The following is a 19966-nucleotide window of genomic DNA, read 5'->3' as shown; positions in this document are numbered from 1 at the left end:
AGAGCAGCATGTGTTGGATTGGGCTGATGACGTCAAAACAGAGTCATATGTAAAAATAGAGTAGCATGGCGGACATCCTCACGCATGAATACGCACAAAACATAAAGCTCTTCCTTTTTTGTTGGTGTAAAGTTACATCATCATCTACTGTATATGTACAGTGAGGAGTACCCCTTGTGATTTTGCAAGTTTACCCACTTAGAAAATAGGTAGAGGTCTGAAATTTCAGTCATACCTGGAGATACATTTCCACTCAAAGACATATAATCTTTAAAAAAATCCGGAACGTACATTGTATGATTTTTCAATAATTTATGTGTAATTTATTTCATAAGTATGTGTACCCCTGAGAAAATCAGTGCTAATAATTAGTGCAGAAGCCTTTGTTTGCAATTACAGAGGTCAGACGCTTTCTGTAGTTATTCACCAGGTTTTCACTTATGGAAACTGGGATTTTGGCCCATTCGTCCACACAAATCTTCTCTAGATCTGTCAGGTTTCGGGGCTGTTGTTGAGAAACACGAAGTTTCACCTCCATCCAAAGATTTCTATTGGATTGAGGTCTGGAGACTGGCTAGTGAAGGAATCTGACTTTCTAGCCAGACCGCCGGAATCGTGCCAGCCGAACCGCTGGACCCGCGCTGGTGCAGCTCCAATGGCCCGGGCCGGCGAGACCCTGACAATTCGGCCAGAAGGGCAAACTCAGCGCATTCACCTTAGTCTAAACCAATGGTTCTTAACCTTGCCAGAGGTACCGAACCCCACCAGTTTCACACGTGGATTCACCGAACCCTTCGGAATCAAATAATCAAATAATAAACCTTTTTTTTTTTTTTATTCAAAACCGATATATCTAAGATAGCAAACTAATAATTTTGCTCATCCCTGTGCGAGTCAACCTTCCACTGAGCAAACCAGTTCTTTCTCCCATCAGATCGAGGACTAGCAGTTAAAAGAAATGGATTAATGGTTCCGCCATTTCAATCCAAACTCAAAACTCACCTGTTCAGAGTCTCCTGTCCTGCTTTAGTTTTCTGCTACTTATTTTTTATCTATTAGTATTTTTTTTAATTGTTTTAAACATCTCTTTAGTATTTTAAATTTGTCCTAAATGTTCTATACTTTATTATTTTTATTGTTTTCAATCTTTAATTTGTTTAAATGTTTTTTTAAATGATTGTACGTGGAGTGCCAGAAAGGTGCCTTCAAATAAAATTTATTATTATTATTATTATTATTAAGCCTTTAATTTGGGAGCAAACCAGTCCAAAACCCGGTCTAAAAAGCCACTTTGCCTAGATTTAATAAGCGTACGAAAATAAAGCCCTGTGTTTCATTGCCTTCGCTGAACCCCTTACACTTACTCACCGAACCCCTGATCGAACCCAGGTTAAGAACCACCGGTCTAAACCCTTTGTACTGACTTCATTTTGAAAGGCTCAAAGAAGGCTAAACAAAAACCATTTATTCAGGTCAAAAGAGATCAAAACAGCAAGGGGAACCAGAAACACTCAGGCGGGAGGCAAGGTCACCCTATCACATGTCAACAAAAGATTCCCGGGAACAAAAACGACAACGCTTAGTTAAACATTCAGTCTTTTGAAGGCTCTGGCAGGGCGGGCCGTGGGCAGGAAGAAGGGTGTGTTTGGGATTATTGTCTGTTTGTGGATTGGACAGGAGGATTCGAGAGTTACTGTTGTCAGGGCAACAAAGGTTGTGGATTTTGCCGCCTCAGCATCAAAGGGGCTCTTGGAGTCTTATCAGTTGGATATCGGGTGTTCTCCGGTGTTCCTTGTGTTGAGACAGAGCGTCCCGCTATTTGTTCTGGACTGTCTGGGAGAGCTCATTGCGAGAGTTGGTACGTCAATCTTGCTCAGTCAGTTGTATGACGCACGCGCTGGGCTTCCGTGATAAGAAGGTGTTGTTTATCTCTTATGCCCTATATGCTGCATGATTTTGCCACCACCAAACTTCACTGTTTTCTGAGTGAATCTCGGATCCATGCGGGCTCCAGTAGGTCTCCTGCAATATTTGCGCCGACTGTGGTGTAATTCAATGGAAGATTCATCTGAAAAATCCACATTTTGCGACAAAACAGTGAAGTTTGGCAGTGGAAAAATCATGGTCTGGGGTTGCATTAGAGCCTAGTTCGGGCCTAAAAAATCCAGCCCGACCCGACACGGCCCGCTGGTATTGAGGCCCGACCCGGCCCGAGCTCGATCACTTAACTAGATTTGCAGGCCCGAGCCCGAAAAACCCGATTTTTTTTTTTTTTTTTTTTTTTTTTTGAGTGACGCGGAAAAAACGCAGCAGCAGCAATTTATTTTCATTTCTTCGAGTTGGCACAAAAAAACGCAAGTTTTCTTAATGTTTAAATAATCTACATATTTTTTTTAGAATTATCAAAGCATTCATACAACGAAATAACGCTGGGAAAGTTTGTTAAACATATTTCTGAGTGTGTGGGACATTGTTCTCACATGGACGCGCCTCTCTGACAAGGAGAGGGAACAAGAGAGGGCGGCGCCTCGGCCGTGCGCAGACTACAGCCGGAGGACAAGAAGAAAAAGCGGCCGGCGCCACGGCGTTCGTGCACACGCACAAGCAAAAGCGCAATACAGAGAGCCTGCTCTCCATTTTTTTAAATTTATTTTTTTTTTTTTTTTTTTTGAGTGACGCGGAAAAAACGCAGCAGCAGCAATTTATTTTCATTTCTTCGAGTTGGCAGAAAAAAACGCAAGTTTTCTTAATGTTTAAATAATCTACATATTTTTTTGAGAATTATCAAAGCATTCACACAACGAAATAACGCTGGGAAAGTTTGTTAAACATATTTCTGAGTGTGTGGGATATTGTTCTCACATGGACACGCCTCTCTGACAAGGAGAGGGAACAGGAGAGGGCGGCGCCTCGGCCGTGCAGCGGGAGGACAAGAAGAAAAAGCAGCCGGCGCCACGGCGTTCGTGCACACGCACAAGCAAAAGCGCAATACAGAGAGCATGCTCTCCATTTTTTTTTTTTTTTTTTTAAATAATTTATTAGTCCGGCATGGCGGCCCGACCCGACCTGACCCGAACGTGAATGCTTAAATTGTGGACATTCGGGTCGGGTCGGGTCGGGTTCGGGTTCGGGCACAAAATCTAACCTCTAGGTTGCATCCAGTATGGGGGTGTGTGAAAGATCTGCAGTGTGGAAGGCAACATAAATAGTCTGAAATATCAACAAATCTTAGCTGCCTCTTACATTCCTAACCATAAAAAGGGACAAATTCTGCAGCAAGATGGTGCTCCATCGCATACTTCAACCTCTACCTCAAAGTTCCTCAAGGCAAAGAAGATTGACTGGCCAGCCCAGTCACCTGACATGAACATCATTGAGCATGTCTGGGGTAGGATGAAAGAGGAAGCATGGAAGACGAAACCCAAGAATTTTGATGAACTCTGGGAGGCATGCAAGACTGCTTCCTTTGATGTTCCTGATGACTTCATCAATAAATTGTATTAATCCTTGCCGAAGCCCATGGAAGTCATACAAAATATTAAATATGGATCTCACAGCACCACTACTTAATTCGCTTATGTTATGTAACATATTTTTGTATTTGAAGTATATTTTTTGTTCAATTTTCACACTACTTTCTGTAGGCGACAAAACGTTTGTCTTGCCAAAATTTGACCTTTATGTCTTCATTAAATGATAAATCTTTTTTTCAGTGAAACAAATATATTTTTGTACATTCAACATCATTTGGGAGGGTCTAAGCTTTCAAATGAGACATTTCTGAAACCAACTGAATCATTAAAAGTCAGGTTATTAGTAAAGATGTCCCGATCGATCGGGATCGGGTCCGATCACGTTATTTTCAAAGTATCGGAATCGGCAAAAAAATATCGGACATGCCTTTTATTTATTTATTTTTAATTATTTATTTAAATCGTTTTCTAATTGTATTTAACGGTACAGACAAAATGTCTTACACTCATCCAGAGTAGTTTTGGCTTAAAGTAGGGCTATCAAATTTATTGCGTTAACGGCGGTAATTAATTTTTTTAAATTAATCACGTTAAATAGTTAACACATGCGCTGCACGACCCACCCACGCATTGTCGCGTTCAATCTATAAAGACCTTTACCTATAGATAGCGCTAAAATGCAGTGTATAGTGAATAGAGAGAATTTTGACAGCCTTTGGCGCCATTTTTTATGTGGCTAAAGCCTTACAATACCTCTCTCAGCAATTAAATATAACGTAATATCTTTTTCTTAACACCCTATGTTCTTTCCCAACGCAGAGAAGATATACCAATTGGTGTCCCTACGCACAGTCATGGTTGCACTTCCCATCATGCATTTGGGCAGAAGTTAAATGGCTGCAGTATCATTTACTGAAAGCTCAACAAATACACTAGATGGCAATATTTAGTCACAATATACAAAGTCACATTTATCCTTTAAGAATTACAAGTCTTTCTATCCGTGGATCCCTCTCACAGAAAGAATGTAAATAATGTAAATGCCATCTTGAGGATTTATTGTCATAATAAACAAATACAGTACTTATGTACTGCATGTTGAATGTATATATTCGTCCGAGTTTTATTCATTTTTTTCTTAATGCATTGTCAAAATGTATAGGATCGGGAAAAAATATCGGGAATGATTGGAATTGAATCGGGAGCAAAAAAAAAAAGCAATCGGATCGGGAAATATCGGGATCGGCAGATACTCAAACTAAAACGATCAGGATCGGATCGGGAGCAAAAAAACATTATCGGAACAACCCTAGTTATTAGCAATTGTTTCTACAAAATGGATAAGCGACAAGACTTTTGTCAGGGACTGTATGTACTCTTACAGTTATAGTATTTAGAACATATAATAATAGGTGTCTCATCCGCATTTAAAAATGACTCCAAATGTTTATGTTGTTTCCAAGACCCAGAAAGGCAACGGTACATGCAACACAACTGTAACACACGATTCTATTGTTCCAGCTTTGTGAGATCAGTTTGTTGAATATATTCACATCTAACATGAGCAGCTGGCATGGGTATTTTAGGATGTGTGAAAAGTCACACTGAAAAAGTTTGCCACTGTCTACGTTACCAGATAATTGCTTCAATTTAAATGCAGCCTGCTGCGTGAAAAGCTGACGTCATCATCATCACGTCTCATGTATCCATAGCTACCGGACACTAACCCCCACTTGTCTTCCTGTTTGCTTTTCATTAGAGACTCATGCGTGATTGCTGAGATCATCACCCAAGGCGCACATATCATATAGGAAGTTCAGGTTCTGCAGTGAGATTTCATCAAGGTTCTAAAACAGAAGAAGGAAATGCATCCTCAGCCGCGCCGTGACCCCTCCATGTCGGGGAAAGAGCGCAGCCCCCGGCACAGGCCGTGGTCAGTCTACCGGGCCAACACGTTTGATCTTTCGTCGGAGATGATGGGGTTGGCACTGTCAGGTAACCGAGTGACCGTAACCATGGTAATGTTTCCTGCTGCTTAGATGATGAAAAGGTTTCCCAATAGGACTTTCTATGATCTACAGGAAACAGTCAGGACCCTGACGAGCCGGTGTTAGAGTTCAGTTTAGGTAAGATCAACATGACAAATCTTGGGGGCCGTTTATATGGTGACTCTCCGAAAATACGAAAAATTTCAAATTCATTTGTGTCTCCATTTGAACAATGTCGCAATTCCGCATGAAAACGATGTAGTATGCATGCCAGGCCCTAGGGGGCAGTGCAGATTTACAGGGCGACAGAGAATGTTGCACTTTGACCCCACCAAGCTCCCTCAGTCGGTGTTCTGCCAAAATTTGCTCCCTTATAAAATTTTGCTCCCAAAGCTTTTGTGGCACTGAAAAAGCCCTCTTTTACATTCAATTGGACTCTCAATGTTATCCAAAGGTGCTAACTAAAGTAGATACATCATAAACATACATGTGCAACACGAAAATGGCGTAAATTAATATTTAACGACACGGCAAAGTCGTTAACAGTGAGAGCGCGGGGTGCAGTTGCTGGGTGCAGCTAACATGGTAGGATACTTACTTAAGTAAGTACAAACTTAAGTAAATATTCCTTTCTTTAAAGAAAGTTTGTAGTGTTTACTTTGGAATCGCTGCATTCGCGGCCATTTTTAACGTTACGCGCATGCGCAAAACCGCAAGGTAGCAATTTTTGATGGGTTGGAAAATTTGTCAGAACACCGGAAAACAATATGTCCGCCCACTCGAAGCAATGTCATTTTTCTTTTGTTCAAAAAGGCACGAAAATTGAAAGATTCAACATATTTAATTTTAAAATATTATTAAAACAGGAAATTAAAGCCGACATTCCGCCATATTTGCCGTTTTTAATGTTTAGTAGCACCGCTGCGCACGCTCAATGTGACGTGTACGAGTGCTGACGTTAACGGCGCGCTCTCGCGCCGCAGGAGCCTTTGATATGCATGCCGAGGAAGCCCCCCTCAACCCCCCGCAATCGGATTCTTCCACTTTGGAGGCAGGATTCAGAATTTTTCGTCTTCGCCATATGCACGCGAGGCGAGCCCGCTACTCAGTCATTGCGTCTTTGTGTCGCAGAGTTGCCATGTAAACTGCCCCTTGGATGTTGTCCTTGAATGTGTCTACAAGTGACTTTAAACTGAGACTAGGAATTTAAGCCACACAAATATTGGGTTGAAGTTTGACCAAATGACTTTCTCTGTTGACACGTGTTTTCAGAAAGCTTAAATCTTGGACGAGAAGACATGGATATTGGGTGTCTATTCCTTCTTGACGTGGGATTTCCTTTAGTCTTGTATCAGAGATGGTTTTGGTCAGCATTGTTTTCATCAACAATGACGATAACTAAAATATTTCGTCGACGAACAATTTTTTCATGACGATGACGTGACGAGCTCTTGGGAGACTAAAACATAACGAATGAGACAAATGCCAGTTTCTGTCTGAAGAGACGAGAACGAGATGAAAATTTGCCATAGTTTCCGTCACAAGTTCACAATGTCATAGGCGGAGTTTGACATTTGGGGCAGGGGGGGACTACATGTTGATGACCCCGAAACGCAGTGTCAGCAATAAAATTAACTTACAAGAATATTTATAATAATAAGTACAGTAGACATTGAGCGTTTTTATGTTTCCCATTATTCTTGAGGGAAATTCTAAATCAGGCCGCTTAGGCAATACTTTTTGCCAAGCTCGTCATCCATTGAATATGGTACGCCCGCTGGTGTTGTGCCAATGTAGTTACCCCAGTCAAAAATTGTATCCCCTGGGCGGAGCCATATGGTAGATTTGTGTCTTTTTTATTCAATCAAAAAAAGTTAATTCAATAAAAAAAAAAGTTGCTTCAATTAAAATATATATTTTCAACCAAAAAAACTTGCTTCAATCAAAAAAAAAATGTTTGAATGTAAAAATAAATTTGAAACTCAAAAAACGGAAAAAAAAATGCATGTAAAAGCAATTTTTCTTTGATTTAAATTTTTTTTTTTATTATTATTAAACTCAAGTTCTGTTTTGATTGAAGCAACTTTTTTGATTGAAGTAATGTGGGCCACATTTTGGCTTGGACATTTATGTCTTTATTATTGAATCAAAATATAAGTTGTTTCCAAAAAATATACATTTTCAAAAAGAAAAATCACTTCAATCCAAAAAAAAAAAAAAAAAAATTTCAATCATATAAAAAGTTTTTGAATGTGAAAAAATATTTGAAGTTGAAAATTTTGCATTTGAACACTTAATTTTTTAATGAAAACATTTTCTTTGATCGAAGCAATCCTTTTTCTGTTTGGGCCATATTATGTGTAGGAAATTTGTGTCTAAATGATTCAATCGTGCCAATGTATTTACCCCAGTCAAAAATTGTATCCCCTGGGCGGAGCCATATGGAGGTAAATTTGTGTCTTTATTATTCAATATAAAAAAGTTGATTCAATAAAAAAAAGTTGCTTCAATCAAAATATATATTTGCAACAACAAAAAAATATTTGAATGCAAAAATAAATTTGAAACTCAAAAAACAAAAACAAAAATGCATGTAAAAGCAATTTTTCTTTGATTTTTTTTTTTTCTTTATAAAAAAAATTAAACTCAAGTTCTGTTTTGATCGAAGCAGCTTTTTTGATTGAAGTAATATTGATTTGTGTTTGGGCCACATTTTGGCTAGGACATTTATGTCTTTATTATTCAATCAAAAAACATATATTTTCAAAAAGAAAAATCACTTCCATCAAAAAAACAAAAATTTCAATCATAGAAAAAGTTTTTGAATGCGAAAAAATATTTGAGGTTGAAAAATTTGCATTTGAACCACTATTTTTTTAATGAAAACGTTTTCTTTCATTGAAGCAATCCTTTTTGTGTTTGGGCCATATTAAGTGTAGGAAATTTGTGTCTAAATGATTCAATCTTCTCAAAAAGATGCTTCAATCAAAAAAAAAAAAAAATTGGGGGGGGGGGGAATTTTCTGAAAAAAAATCAGTCAAAGAAAAAAAAATCATTTGAGAAATAAAATTGCCCAAAATTTTTCAAAATTATATGCAAAGCAAAGGACCATCTAAGGTTCTAGTCACATGATCTGTTCGAAAAATAATTTTCACCCATTATAAAAATATTTTTTTGTTCATTTCATTCATTTTTGTTGCAGTTTAATTGCTTTACAACTTATATATATATATAGGAAAGTCAATTACATGCAATGACACTTTTCGGCCACCAGGGCCCCCCCCCCCCCCCCCCCCCCCATAAAATCTGCTTATGCACAATGTGTGACATTTTCTTTTTTTTTTTTTTTTTTTTTTAAACCTGTCCTGTTCAGCTGTTTGACACAGAGAATGGAAGTCTAAGTGCCCGGATTCTGAACAGTTTTAATGTTTCACATGGAGAGTCTGACATACTCCCATTGTGATCCTTCAAAATACCTTTTTATTATGACAAAGCAGCGAACAGGAAGGGATTATGGGAGAGAAGAAAGAAAAGAAACACATACACAAACAACAACAAGAAATACATTGAACATCTAAACTAGTTACTAATATGCTGGTGCTATCGTCAGCGAGATGTATTTCCGGTTTACACCATGTGGGGGCCAATTGGCCAGTGAAAGAGGAGAATGGGGGTGGGGGTGTCTATAAGACTATAAGCTAAGTGATTGAAAGGGGTAGAGTGTACACAAATCAGTTCTGTGATCTAGAACCCAGTAATCGTGTGAATCTCTTATGAGTGTAAGCCCGTTGGCGACCAACCCTACGCCGCCGCATCGCCAATCCCGGCACCGGAACCCCCAACCTCGAGCATGCCCTACCACATCCAGCAGCACGCAAGCCCCACCGGGCGCGCGACAGCCACGCAGACGGGCGGAGAAACCGCGCGGGCGCCAACCCAGGGCCACGGCCCCCACCCAGCCAGCCCGGGGAGGGAGGGCGGGCGGGGGGTGGGGGCGACATGCGCTTCCCATCCCTCCTCCCGCCGCCCAGCAAAGGAGCCACCGTCCCCCCCCCCGGGACCCAGGGTGGTCCCCCGGGCCACCCGCGCGCCCATCAACCGGCCTTCAGGGATGGCAGGAGGGGACGCATCACCAACCCCACGCCTACTACCTGGGCCACGAGCCACAGCCACAGCCCCCCAACCGGCACGGCACGCCACGGGACCCCCAGCGGCCCACCAAGCCCCAGGCAAGGCAGGGTCCCCCGCCGGTGCAGGCGACACCCCGCTGATACACCGGCGCCCAGCCAGCGACCCGTGACGGAGCGCAGGGCGGATGCCCAGCCAGAGAAGAGAGGGGAAGGCGGAGGCAGGAGAACGCCCAGGAACTGCCACGGGGCGATGCAAGATCGGAGACCCGACCCCCCAACCCACTCCCGCGGCCGGCAGCCGAGGCAGAGGGGAGGCCACACCCCGGGAGCCACGCCATATAGAAAAAGTGTGGGACCCACCTACCACCCTATTACTGTGGCTGCCAGGTTCCCGACTGGCAGCCATCACCCAGCACCGTGATGGGGGTGTGAGGGGAGGGTAGTGCAATGTATGCATTAAAATAGGAGAGCTTGGCTTGGGGCAGTGGGACCGCAGCATGGAGTTTCTGTCCAGCCGCCTGTCCCACCGCCCTTTGCTGGAGCTCTCCTGTGGAGTATGATGTGTGTGGTGCATTTAAAAAAGGTGCAGGGATGGCGGGGCCTGTGGTGAGGAGGCAGCCGTGAGCCCCCCCCCCCCCCAACAGGTCCCAACCATCCCACAACCTTGGTGTGTGGTGCATTAAAAACAGGGGGGAGTCGGGCTGGGACTGTAAAGCCCCGTCCCAACTCTCCCCGGAGAAATGTATGAGCATGTAAGTGCCAGGGTGAAAAATATTTACAGTGCCGAAGTGAGAAGTGCGTGAGTTAAGAGGCAGGCTCCCGCGGGCGTGGCCCCGTCCACCAGAACCACCGGCCCCAGGGCGGAAGAAGCGTCAGGGCCCCGATCAATCCCCGCCCCAGACCACCCACGGTGTGTGACATTTTCTGATCATATTAGGTTAGGACGAGTTGTAACTGTGTTTGGCCGTGTCACTCATGTGACGTGTTGCACGCCAAACACACACCGGTGTCCTCTCCAGGCTCCAAAATTGCTAATTGTGAAACGCATGCCTGCTTTGTTAGTTTTGTTTTCTTGTCTTGGCAAGATATGCCATGTTGCTTTAGACTTTAAAGGTCTGTGCTTTTTTTTATCATTAAACACTAAATGTAACTTGTAGCGTAAGCATAGCATTCGCATTAGCATTTAGCGTAGTGTCGTCTAATCTCTTGGAAAACTTTACATACAGTTCGTGACGACCAGGTGTGATTAATTAATTGAAAATAATGTACTGTTTTCCTGCTGAGTGTGTATTATCATCATGAAGATGATGTCCTTGTACTCTACAATTACTGTATGTACTCGTCTGTCAATGTACATTTGAAATTGTTGGAAACCCTTTATTTATTTTTGTATTTATTCATGGACTAAAACTTTTAAAATGTTTACAGACCAAAACATTTTGAGCAATTGTCGACTAAAACTAGACGAAATTTGTCAAGTTTTTGTAGACTCAAACTAGACGAAGACGAACACATATTGAAATATACTAAAATATGACGAAGACAATAAGTATTTTTCTCCAAAAGACTAAGACAGAAATCAAAAGGGCTACCAAAAACAACACTGGTTTTGGTGCTATAGGACCAGATGTCCCGGGCCAAGAAGCATTTAGTCTCTCTCAACTGTTGACCAGTTGTTTCTGTTGCAAACAAGTAACTGCTCTATAACTTCCAATTTCCTCCAGTCTGCAGTGAACTGATCACACCCACTGTGGACCGTAAGCCAAGCAGCTTTGTGGCTGTCAGCTGCACCACTCCGCCTCAGGCCTTCTGGACCAAACATTCGCAAACTGAAATCATTGAGGTACGGAACGCTTCCCTCCTTGTTGCTATTAAGGAGAACCATCTTGGACCTTCTTCTGTTTATCCTGCAGGGGACAAGTAACCCCGCATTCCTGAGCAGCGTGGCCTTCTTCCAGGACTCCCTCGTCACTCAGCAGACCCAGGTCAAGCTCTCCGTCTACGATGTGAAGGATCGTTCACAGGGCACGGTATGTCGCATCTGGAATTGTTACATTTAAACCCGCCAGTTTTGGTGAACTCTTTCAAAAAGCAGTTTTCTCACGGACAGATGTACATGCTTGGCTCGGCCATGTTTTCTTTGAAGGAGCTCCTTCAGGACAAACACCACCGCCTGCACCTGACTCTAAGGTAGCCCCAGGCTCTTTCAAAATAAGCTCCAGCTGGATTGAAGAGGTTGCTCACTTTACTTACAGGTCAGCCGAGAATGAACGAGTCGGCAACCTCACGGTCATCGCCTGGCAGATTGAGGAGAAACGAGAGCACCGAGCTCCGGTTGCCAGACTACAACGAGGAGATACTGTGAACGGAAGGGTGAGTGGTGAGGAGTTGGTTGGAATTTTTTCTCAGAGAAATGTCAAGACGGGGTAGATTTTTCATGTAGCAGAACTTGACTCCTCACATTTGAAAAAAAATCTATACTTTGTCAATAAATGCTCAATGCTTCTTAAGATAAGAGCATGACAGTGATTACTGGATCTCAAGCAGGTTCAGCACACAACCATGCGAAAATATTTGAGCAAACAAGCAAGATGTCAGCCAACCATGGACTTATTGAAGAGATGTTTGTCATGTTGTTGATGTTGCAAGCATATATCATTGTGGGCCTGTTGACAATACACGTATTGATGAAAAGGCTGTGGAATGGATTTTAAGATTCTGTATAGATTGTGCCGATTACCGGTTTCAAGGTATACTTTGGTATGAAAACGTCAAAGTTTGTGCTACATGATGGCTGGAGTTTGAAACTCCTGATTTTTTTTTTCCCCGATCAAAGAAAACGAAATCACTGGTATGGGAATACTTCGGATACACAAAAGTTACAGACGGTCGCGGCTTAGAGGAGGAGGGCCAACCGACATGTAAAACATGTTTTTGAAGGGTGGCTGCCGAGGAGGCAATACCTCCAATATGATTTCGCATTTGTACAAGATTAAAGGTTAGAAACACTGTCATGAACGTTTCCCACCTGCTACAAGTGTTAACTCCTGCGTGTTTAGTGTGTCCAGCAGTGGTAAAACATGTTTTTCTTTTCTCTCTGGCAACTGTCTGTGTTGAGAAAGCGAGTGTGTGTATAATGTAAACATGATATGAGTCATACACACATGCTTTTTATGGAAAATAATTCAATTATTTTTGTTCTGATGGTAATATTGTTGAGCTGTGGCTGTGGGTTTAGGCTCACCTAAAGGACTGCATTTAGTTTAATTATATTTATAATATATACAGTGCCTTGCAAAAGTATTCGGCCCCCTTGAACCTTGCAACCTTTCGGCACATTTCAGGCTTCAAACATAAAGATATAAAATTTTAATTTTTTGTCAAGAATCAACAACAAGTGGGACACAATCGTGAAGTGGAACAAAATCTATTGGATAATTTAAACTTTTTTAACAAATAAAAAACTGAAAAGTGGGGCGTGCAATATTATTCGGCCCCCTTGCGTTAATACTTTGTAGCGCCACCTTTTGCTCCAATTACAGCTGCAAGTCGCTTGGGGTATGTTTCTATCAGTTTTGCACATCGAGAGACTGACATTCTTGCCCATTCTTCCTTGCAAAACAGCTCGAGCTCAGTGAGGTTGGATGGAGAGTGTTTGTGAACAGCAGTCTTCAGCTTTTTCCACAGATTCTCGATTGGATTCAGGTCTGGACTTTGACTTGGCCCTTCTAACACCTGGATACGTTTATTTTTTAACCATTCCATTGTAGATTTGGCTTTATGTTTTGGATCATTGTCCTGTTGGAAGATAAATCTCCGTCCCAGTCTCAGGTCTTGTCCAGATACCAACAGGTTTTCTTCCAGAATGTTCCTGTATTTGGCTGCATCCATCTTCCCGTCAATTTTGACCATCTTCCCTGTCCCTGCTGAAGAAAATCAGGCCCAAACCATGATGCTGCCACCACGATGTTTGACAGTGGGGATGGTGTGTTCACGGTGATGAGCTGTGTTGCTTTTACGCCAAACATATCGTTTTGCATTGTGGCCAAAAAGTTCAATTTTGGTTTCATCTGACCAGAGCACCTTCTTCCACATGTTTGGTGTGTCTCCCAGGTGGCTTGTGGTAAACTTTAAACAAGACTTTTTATGGATATCTTTGAGAAATGGCTTTCTTCTTGCCACTCTTCCATAAAGGCCAGATTTGTGTAGTGTACGACTGATTGTTGTCGTATGGACAGACTCTCCCACCTCAGCTGTAGATCTCTGCAGTTCATCCAGAGTGATCATGGGCCTCTTGGCTGCATCTCTGATCAGTTTTCTCCTTGTTTGAGAAGAAAGTTTGGAAGGACGGCCGGGTCTTGGTAGATTTGCAGTGGTCTGATGCTCCTTCCATTTCAATATGATGGCTTGCACAGTGCTCCTTGAGATGTTTAAAGCTTGGGAAATCTTTTTGTATCCAAATCCGGCTTTAAACTTCTCCACAACAGTATCTCGGACCTGCCTGGTGTGTTCCTTGGTTTTCATAATGCTCTCTGCACTTTAAACAGAACCCTGAGACTATCACAGAGCAGGTGCATTTATACGGAGACTTGATTACACACAGGTGGATTCTATTTATCGTCATCGGTCATTTAGGACAACATTGGATCATTCAGAGATCCTCACTGAACTTCTGGAGTGAGTTTGCTGCACTGAAAGTAAAGGGGCTGAATAATATTGCACGCCCCACTTTTCAGTTTTTTTATTTGTTAAAAAAGTTTAAATTATCCAATAAATGTTGTTCCACTTCACGAGTGTGTCCCACTTGTTGTTGATTCTTGACAAAAAAATTAAATTTCATATCTTTATGTTTGAAGCCTGAAATGTGGCGAAAGGTTGCAAGATTCAAGGGGGCTGAATACTTTTGCAAGGCACTGTATATTTGTATTAATTTATTTTAACTTAGCAATCTACTTATGTTCTGATTTGCTAATGTTTTGAAAAATAAAATAATCTGTTCAATGGGAAAGTTTTTATATATATATATATATATATATATATATATATATATATATATATGTATATAAATATCTCAAAGTAACACATTGAAGGAATTTACCCCCCCTCGACCAAGCCGCACGGAAACAGTGACAGCCGAACGGAAATGGTGCTCCGCTGCTCACCGCTTCCGTGAGTCAACCGGGAGGGCTGAAGTTCACCTCTTGTGTTAACCCTTTGTACTGACTCCATGTTCCAAAAGTTTGAAGAAGGCTCACCGAAAACAGGTTGACAATTTATTCATCGACAATGGTCAAAAAACAAGGCAAAAACAAACGACGGAGGAACAGTGCTCGATCCAAAACAAGGCTACATAGGAAAGTTTTCGAGCAGCGAATCTGTTTGTTATCTCAGTGTCCAGTGTTTTTGAACGCTGCGGTGGAGTGGGCCGGGCCGAAGGGTGTTGTTTCGGGATCATCCCTCTGTGGCCGGTTTTGGGCGGTTAGGTTCGTGCGTGGATGGGACATGGTTGCCACAGCGACCGACACTGGTCTTGACGTCCCAAGCGCCCGCTATCAACTTTGTTATCCTGGCTGGGCGAGACGCTTCTTGTTTTAGGACAGAGTGCCCTGCTCTTTGTCCTTGGAGTGGTCGGGAGAACTGATTGCAAGAGTTGGTGCGCCACTCTTGCTCGTGATGCACACGTTGGGCTTCTGTGATAAGATGGCGTTGTGTATCTATTCTGCTTATTTTCATTCAACTATGGTTTGCTATTTATTTTATATTAGGTGTGTTAAAGTAGTACAGTCCTGCGGTAAATATGAGAAATGACACTATTCCCTGATTAATTATATTACATGTGTTAGAGTAACGCAAACAGTTATATGGTGTGTGCGAGAAAGGTAACTATTCCCTTCAACATTTTAGAGTGAGTGAGAGAGTGTTCTTAGATGGGTTTGATCTCTGTAGGCCGCAATTTAGTACGGAAAATTAATTCAAAACTCCAAAATTTAGCAAAGAAAATCCCTATTTGCGGAGGCAACAGTGCTGTCTTGTGGGCAAGACTCTCGCGATTGCAATGTCTTAGTAGGCTTTCAAACTTTACGGTTTTGTGGACAAATTTAAATGTGCTGTGATGATGCGTTGTCGCTTTGAGTACTCTACATGATGCTAGATTTTTTTTTTTTTAAATATACAGTTTTCTAGAATATCCCTCAAGGATTCATTTTGGCTGGATATTCATACTGTACACAGTGATGGAAAAGCCAATGCACATCAACCCCTTTATGGTGTCTGTTACACAAACCCGACCAATGCCAGACCTTACTGCTAGTTTTCACTACGGCCATTCTGCTGCTACGCACACATTTTGACTAGACATGACATCAGAGGTCAGCTGAATGAACAGTATTTGAAGAAAGCACTCCACGTGACCAAGTCAATGTTAACAGCGTACTATCCAGCAAAATAAAAATGTACGTGTCATATTGATTTTGTTTTGTGGTATCGGGATTTGTATCACCTTATAGTCCATGTGTTGTAGTATGTATCATACCGTGACCCTTGTATCATGATAGATAGGCTAGGTTCAGGTCTTAATGCACGAATCCAATTTTTTTGTGTTTTTCCGACTGGAGTGAGGCATTGACAGTCTCAACGGGAAAAGTCGAATAAAATTGGACTGGTTCAAATTCGATCTGTTTGGGCCACATTTTTTCCAGAATGTGGCTGCGGTCTGAACTGTCAAGTCCCCCAAATCGGAATTCATGCAGCAATTACGTCAGCAAAGAGTGAGACGCACAGGGCGCTACGGTAGCAGTACAGCTGTGCATCAGCGGTAGCGCCTAGCTTGAACGCGGCTTTTGGGGAAGTGCCAGCCTGACAACAGTCATTAAAAAAAATAAAATGGGTTGAGGATAAGCCTGAGAATGCTAAGTTTTCTCTCTTCTCCAAATGAACATGGCTGAGTGAGAGTCAGGACAAACTGTCCATATGTGTGCGTGTGTCATGTACGGACAGTTCGTGCATGCAGTCAATCCATATAAACTTTTAGTATAAAACTAATCGGGATTATTTATTCTTATTTCTGTCTCTTCTTGGAAATCAAAATATGATCACCCTTGAATGACGCTGATCCAGCATGTGTGGTCATTTTTTTTATGCTACTGGGCATGCGGGTCAGTTTGCCCAGCACATCTCGGACTGCGAATTAGTGCGCATGCGTGATACTTGAATGTACTCAATGGACAAAGGCAGTCTGAACGGGCACGCCAAAAAAAACAGATATGGCAAAAAATCGGAATTGTGCATTAAGACCTGCAGTATGAACCTAGCCATATTGTCATATTGTATCGTGATGTTGCTGGCACATTCCAGCCCTAATCTCAATCACAAATTTCTAGCAATGAAAAGTCATGTAGCGTTAAACATTGTTACTTATTATCAGATGGTTCTTCCCGTCGATGAAAGTTTGACTGAATCCAAAGGCATCAAGTCCATGTCTTCATCACTGTGTAAGGATCCCCTGCTGAAGGCTGGTGAGTATCATAAGATAGCGTCTGAACTTAAAGTTCCCACAGAGTCACGCCGGCATGTTTCTGTGTGTTAGTGTTTGGAGGCGTCATGTCGCATATGTACCGTTTCCCAACCACGGACGGCAACCATCTCCGTGTCTTAGAGCAAATGGCTGAGAGCGTGCTCTCCCTGCACATTCCTCGACAGTTCGTGAAGCTGCTGCTAGAAGAGGACGCCGTCAGGTAGCGTTGATGGTCCATTTTTCACAAAGTCAAGTTCAAATAGGAATCCATAGGAGGACATTTATAATATTACCCAAAATAAGGAGAGAAGGTACTCATTTTAGTTGAAAAGATTGCAAGGAGAAGGAGAGGAAACTATACAGCTTCCGCAATCGTTCTAACTAGCCCCTCCTTCACCTCTCTTATATTTGAGATAGCCCAAGCAACAGGCGGGTGTCTTGCCCTAAAAGTGAAAGGGGAAGCAAGCTGGCGACACCCCTTGTATTTGTTTGGCTATGTGTGTACTTGTAGGTGGAATTACACTACCGCTGAACCATAGCGTACATAATGAAAAATCCCATATGATACACTACTGTTCAAAAGTTTGGGGCAACTTCAACCCCAAACTTTTGAACATTAGTGTATATACATGTGTGTCAGCACATTTCAGCAAAGCAAAGCTGTCTCTGTCCTTGAACAGGCAAGAGGCCTTTTCAAGGCTTCTTCAAGACAAAGAATTCCTTCCTTGTGAGTAACAATAAGATGAAGCATTTCTTCGTTGCGAGCAGCAATTGATTAGAGGAAATATACAATAATTATCTCATCAAATACATTTCATAAAGCAATAGAATTTGGCAAGTAATAAAATGCAGCAATATGATTTCCTAAATGTCACAGACAGTTTAGTTTCCTAATGTCTGTGGCCTTTTCCTAATGTCTGTGGCTTGTCCTCGAAGTTGACCTGTAGAACCTAGGCCGGTTTAAACCGGTCAGAATGACAAGGCAGTTTTATCAAGAACTAAACATGTCTATAGTTATCAATTACAAAAATGTCTCTTTACTGCAATCAATCATGGAACATACTATTATAGCAATCAATACTTTATTGTGAGCCTTCACTGGTAAAAGCAAATACTGTATTTAATAACCATTTAATAATTATCTTATCACAATTCCCCTTATGTATTATTTGCTGAGGAAAAGTAAATTGCCACTGACCACTTCCCAAAACGATCACATTTCATTGGCAAAATCAACAAGCCCCCACTTGTCTTGGACACGATTTTTATGATATATTAGGACATGTATTACTTCCATCTCTTATTATTATCACCAAAATGTTATATTTTACCATCAGAGGTGGGTAGAGTAGCCAGAAAAGTAAAATCTAATTTGTAGAATAAAGAGAAAAACTATTCCGACTCTAGTGTAGCCCAAAGTAAGAGTAAGAGTAGCATTTCTTCACAAACCTACTCAAGTATAAGTCAAAGGTATGGTGTGGTAAAACTACTCTTGAAAGTACATTTTTCTACAAAAGTTACTCAAGTAAATGTAACGTTACTTCTCACCTCTGATTTCCATTACTGTACACACAAGCATCTCCCAGGTTTCATAACAAGTTTTTGTTGATCACTTTTCTTCTTAAATGGATGGACTCTTAGAGCATTCATACTAAATTTCTGGAAAAAAATCACTTATTCTTTTCTGTACCTGTAAATATGCATAGGGTGTGTGAGCTAGAAGAACTAGGTGAGCTGTCTCCATGCTGGGAGAACCTCAGGAGGCAGATCATTACTCAGTACCAGACCATCATCCTTACATATCAGGAGACCATCAGCGATCTGCACGAGTACAAAGGTAAGAATCACAAGTTTAACGTCTGCAGTATAATTTAACGCAGTTCCAAGCACTCCAAACATCTTAAAGTAAGTATTCTATTTCTGTACGTAATAGTTTTCTTACTCTTTACATTACATGACAATTGTTTTTTTCCCCTCCCTTTTAGGACCTTCTTTTAAATCTAGCACACTGAAAGCCGAACGGAAGTTAGAGTTTATTCCGACAAATTTGCACATCCAGAGGATGAGAGTTCATGGAGAAACCGGCTATGGTAATTTGCCATGAACACTCACCGTAGCCTTGACGCTCAATCTCACGTGATCCTGTCTTAAAAACAGAGCATTATTATCTTTATTATGGCATTTTAGATCATTAATCTAATGCATTGGATTTTGTTCAGATTGTGCATTTAATATTTTCCTACTAGATTTTTACAGAAGTGACATTTATTTGGTGGCTTTGTTTATGAGATTTTCCCATGTCGTTTGATCAGAATACACATACGACGTGGTGACCAACGGCGCTCCTGCTGCACACCATCAAGGCTTTAAAGGGTGCGGCCTCAGGAAACTACTGCACAAGCTTGAGGAGGCCAGAAAACAGTAAGTAAAGCACAGTCACATTGTGCACTAGAGTTGTCCGATATCAGGTAGCTGATAATATCAACCTGTAAAAGCCTTTTAAAATGATATCAGATTATATTGAAATCTATACTATCTGTTTTAGGCCAATATGCATATAGTTTTTACTTTGATTATAGAATCCCTAAATAAAACTTGTAACGGCCTAGCACAGCAGTTATGCTTATTGAGCTTTTGATAAGTACAAAATAAGATGCTTGGGATTTGTTAGGTGAGATATGAATGCATTCATGGTGCAAGAATTAAATGAACAATAAATGATTGAAAAATAATGAATTAAAAACTCGTTATACATAACTACTACTACTACTACTACTACTACTACTACTTACCAGAAAGAAATAGTCGGTAAGAAAAGTAAGTAGTAGTAAAAGTATTAAAATGTATAAATTAGGGCTGTCA

The 19966-nt window shown here is 41.4% G+C and overlaps 1 protein-coding gene across 1 annotated transcript in view; it reads left to right on the top strand.

Annotated features, from left to right (window-relative positions):
- Positions 1–19966, top strand: part of inpp4aa (inositol polyphosphate-4-phosphatase type I Aa) — a 49305-nt gene that overhangs the window by 2324 nt on the left and 27015 nt on the right. The window contains exons 2-12 of the mRNA XM_057852343.1: positions 5233–5468; positions 5555–5599; positions 11316–11434; positions 11505–11621; positions 11702–11781; positions 11847–11964; positions 17015–17105; positions 17177–17324; positions 18811–18941; positions 19090–19194; positions 19417–19525. Coding sequence (XP_057708326.1) covers positions 5339–5468; positions 5555–5599; positions 11316–11434; positions 11505–11621; positions 11702–11781; positions 11847–11964; positions 17015–17105; positions 17177–17324; positions 18811–18941; positions 19090–19194; positions 19417–19525 — 1193 coding nt within the window. The 5' untranslated portion in view covers positions 5233–5338. The remainder of the gene's footprint in view (positions 1–5232; positions 5469–5554; positions 5600–11315; positions 11435–11504; positions 11622–11701; positions 11782–11846; positions 11965–17014; positions 17106–17176; positions 17325–18810; positions 18942–19089; positions 19195–19416; positions 19526–19966) is intronic.

This window comes from Corythoichthys intestinalis, chromosome 12, assembly GCF_030265065.1.
Source record: "Corythoichthys intestinalis isolate RoL2023-P3 chromosome 12, ASM3026506v1, whole genome shotgun sequence".
In the NCBI taxonomy this organism is placed as follows: Eukaryota; Metazoa; Chordata; class Actinopteri; order Syngnathiformes; family Syngnathidae; genus Corythoichthys; species Corythoichthys intestinalis.
This window is presented reverse-complemented; position numbering and strand designations above follow the sequence as displayed.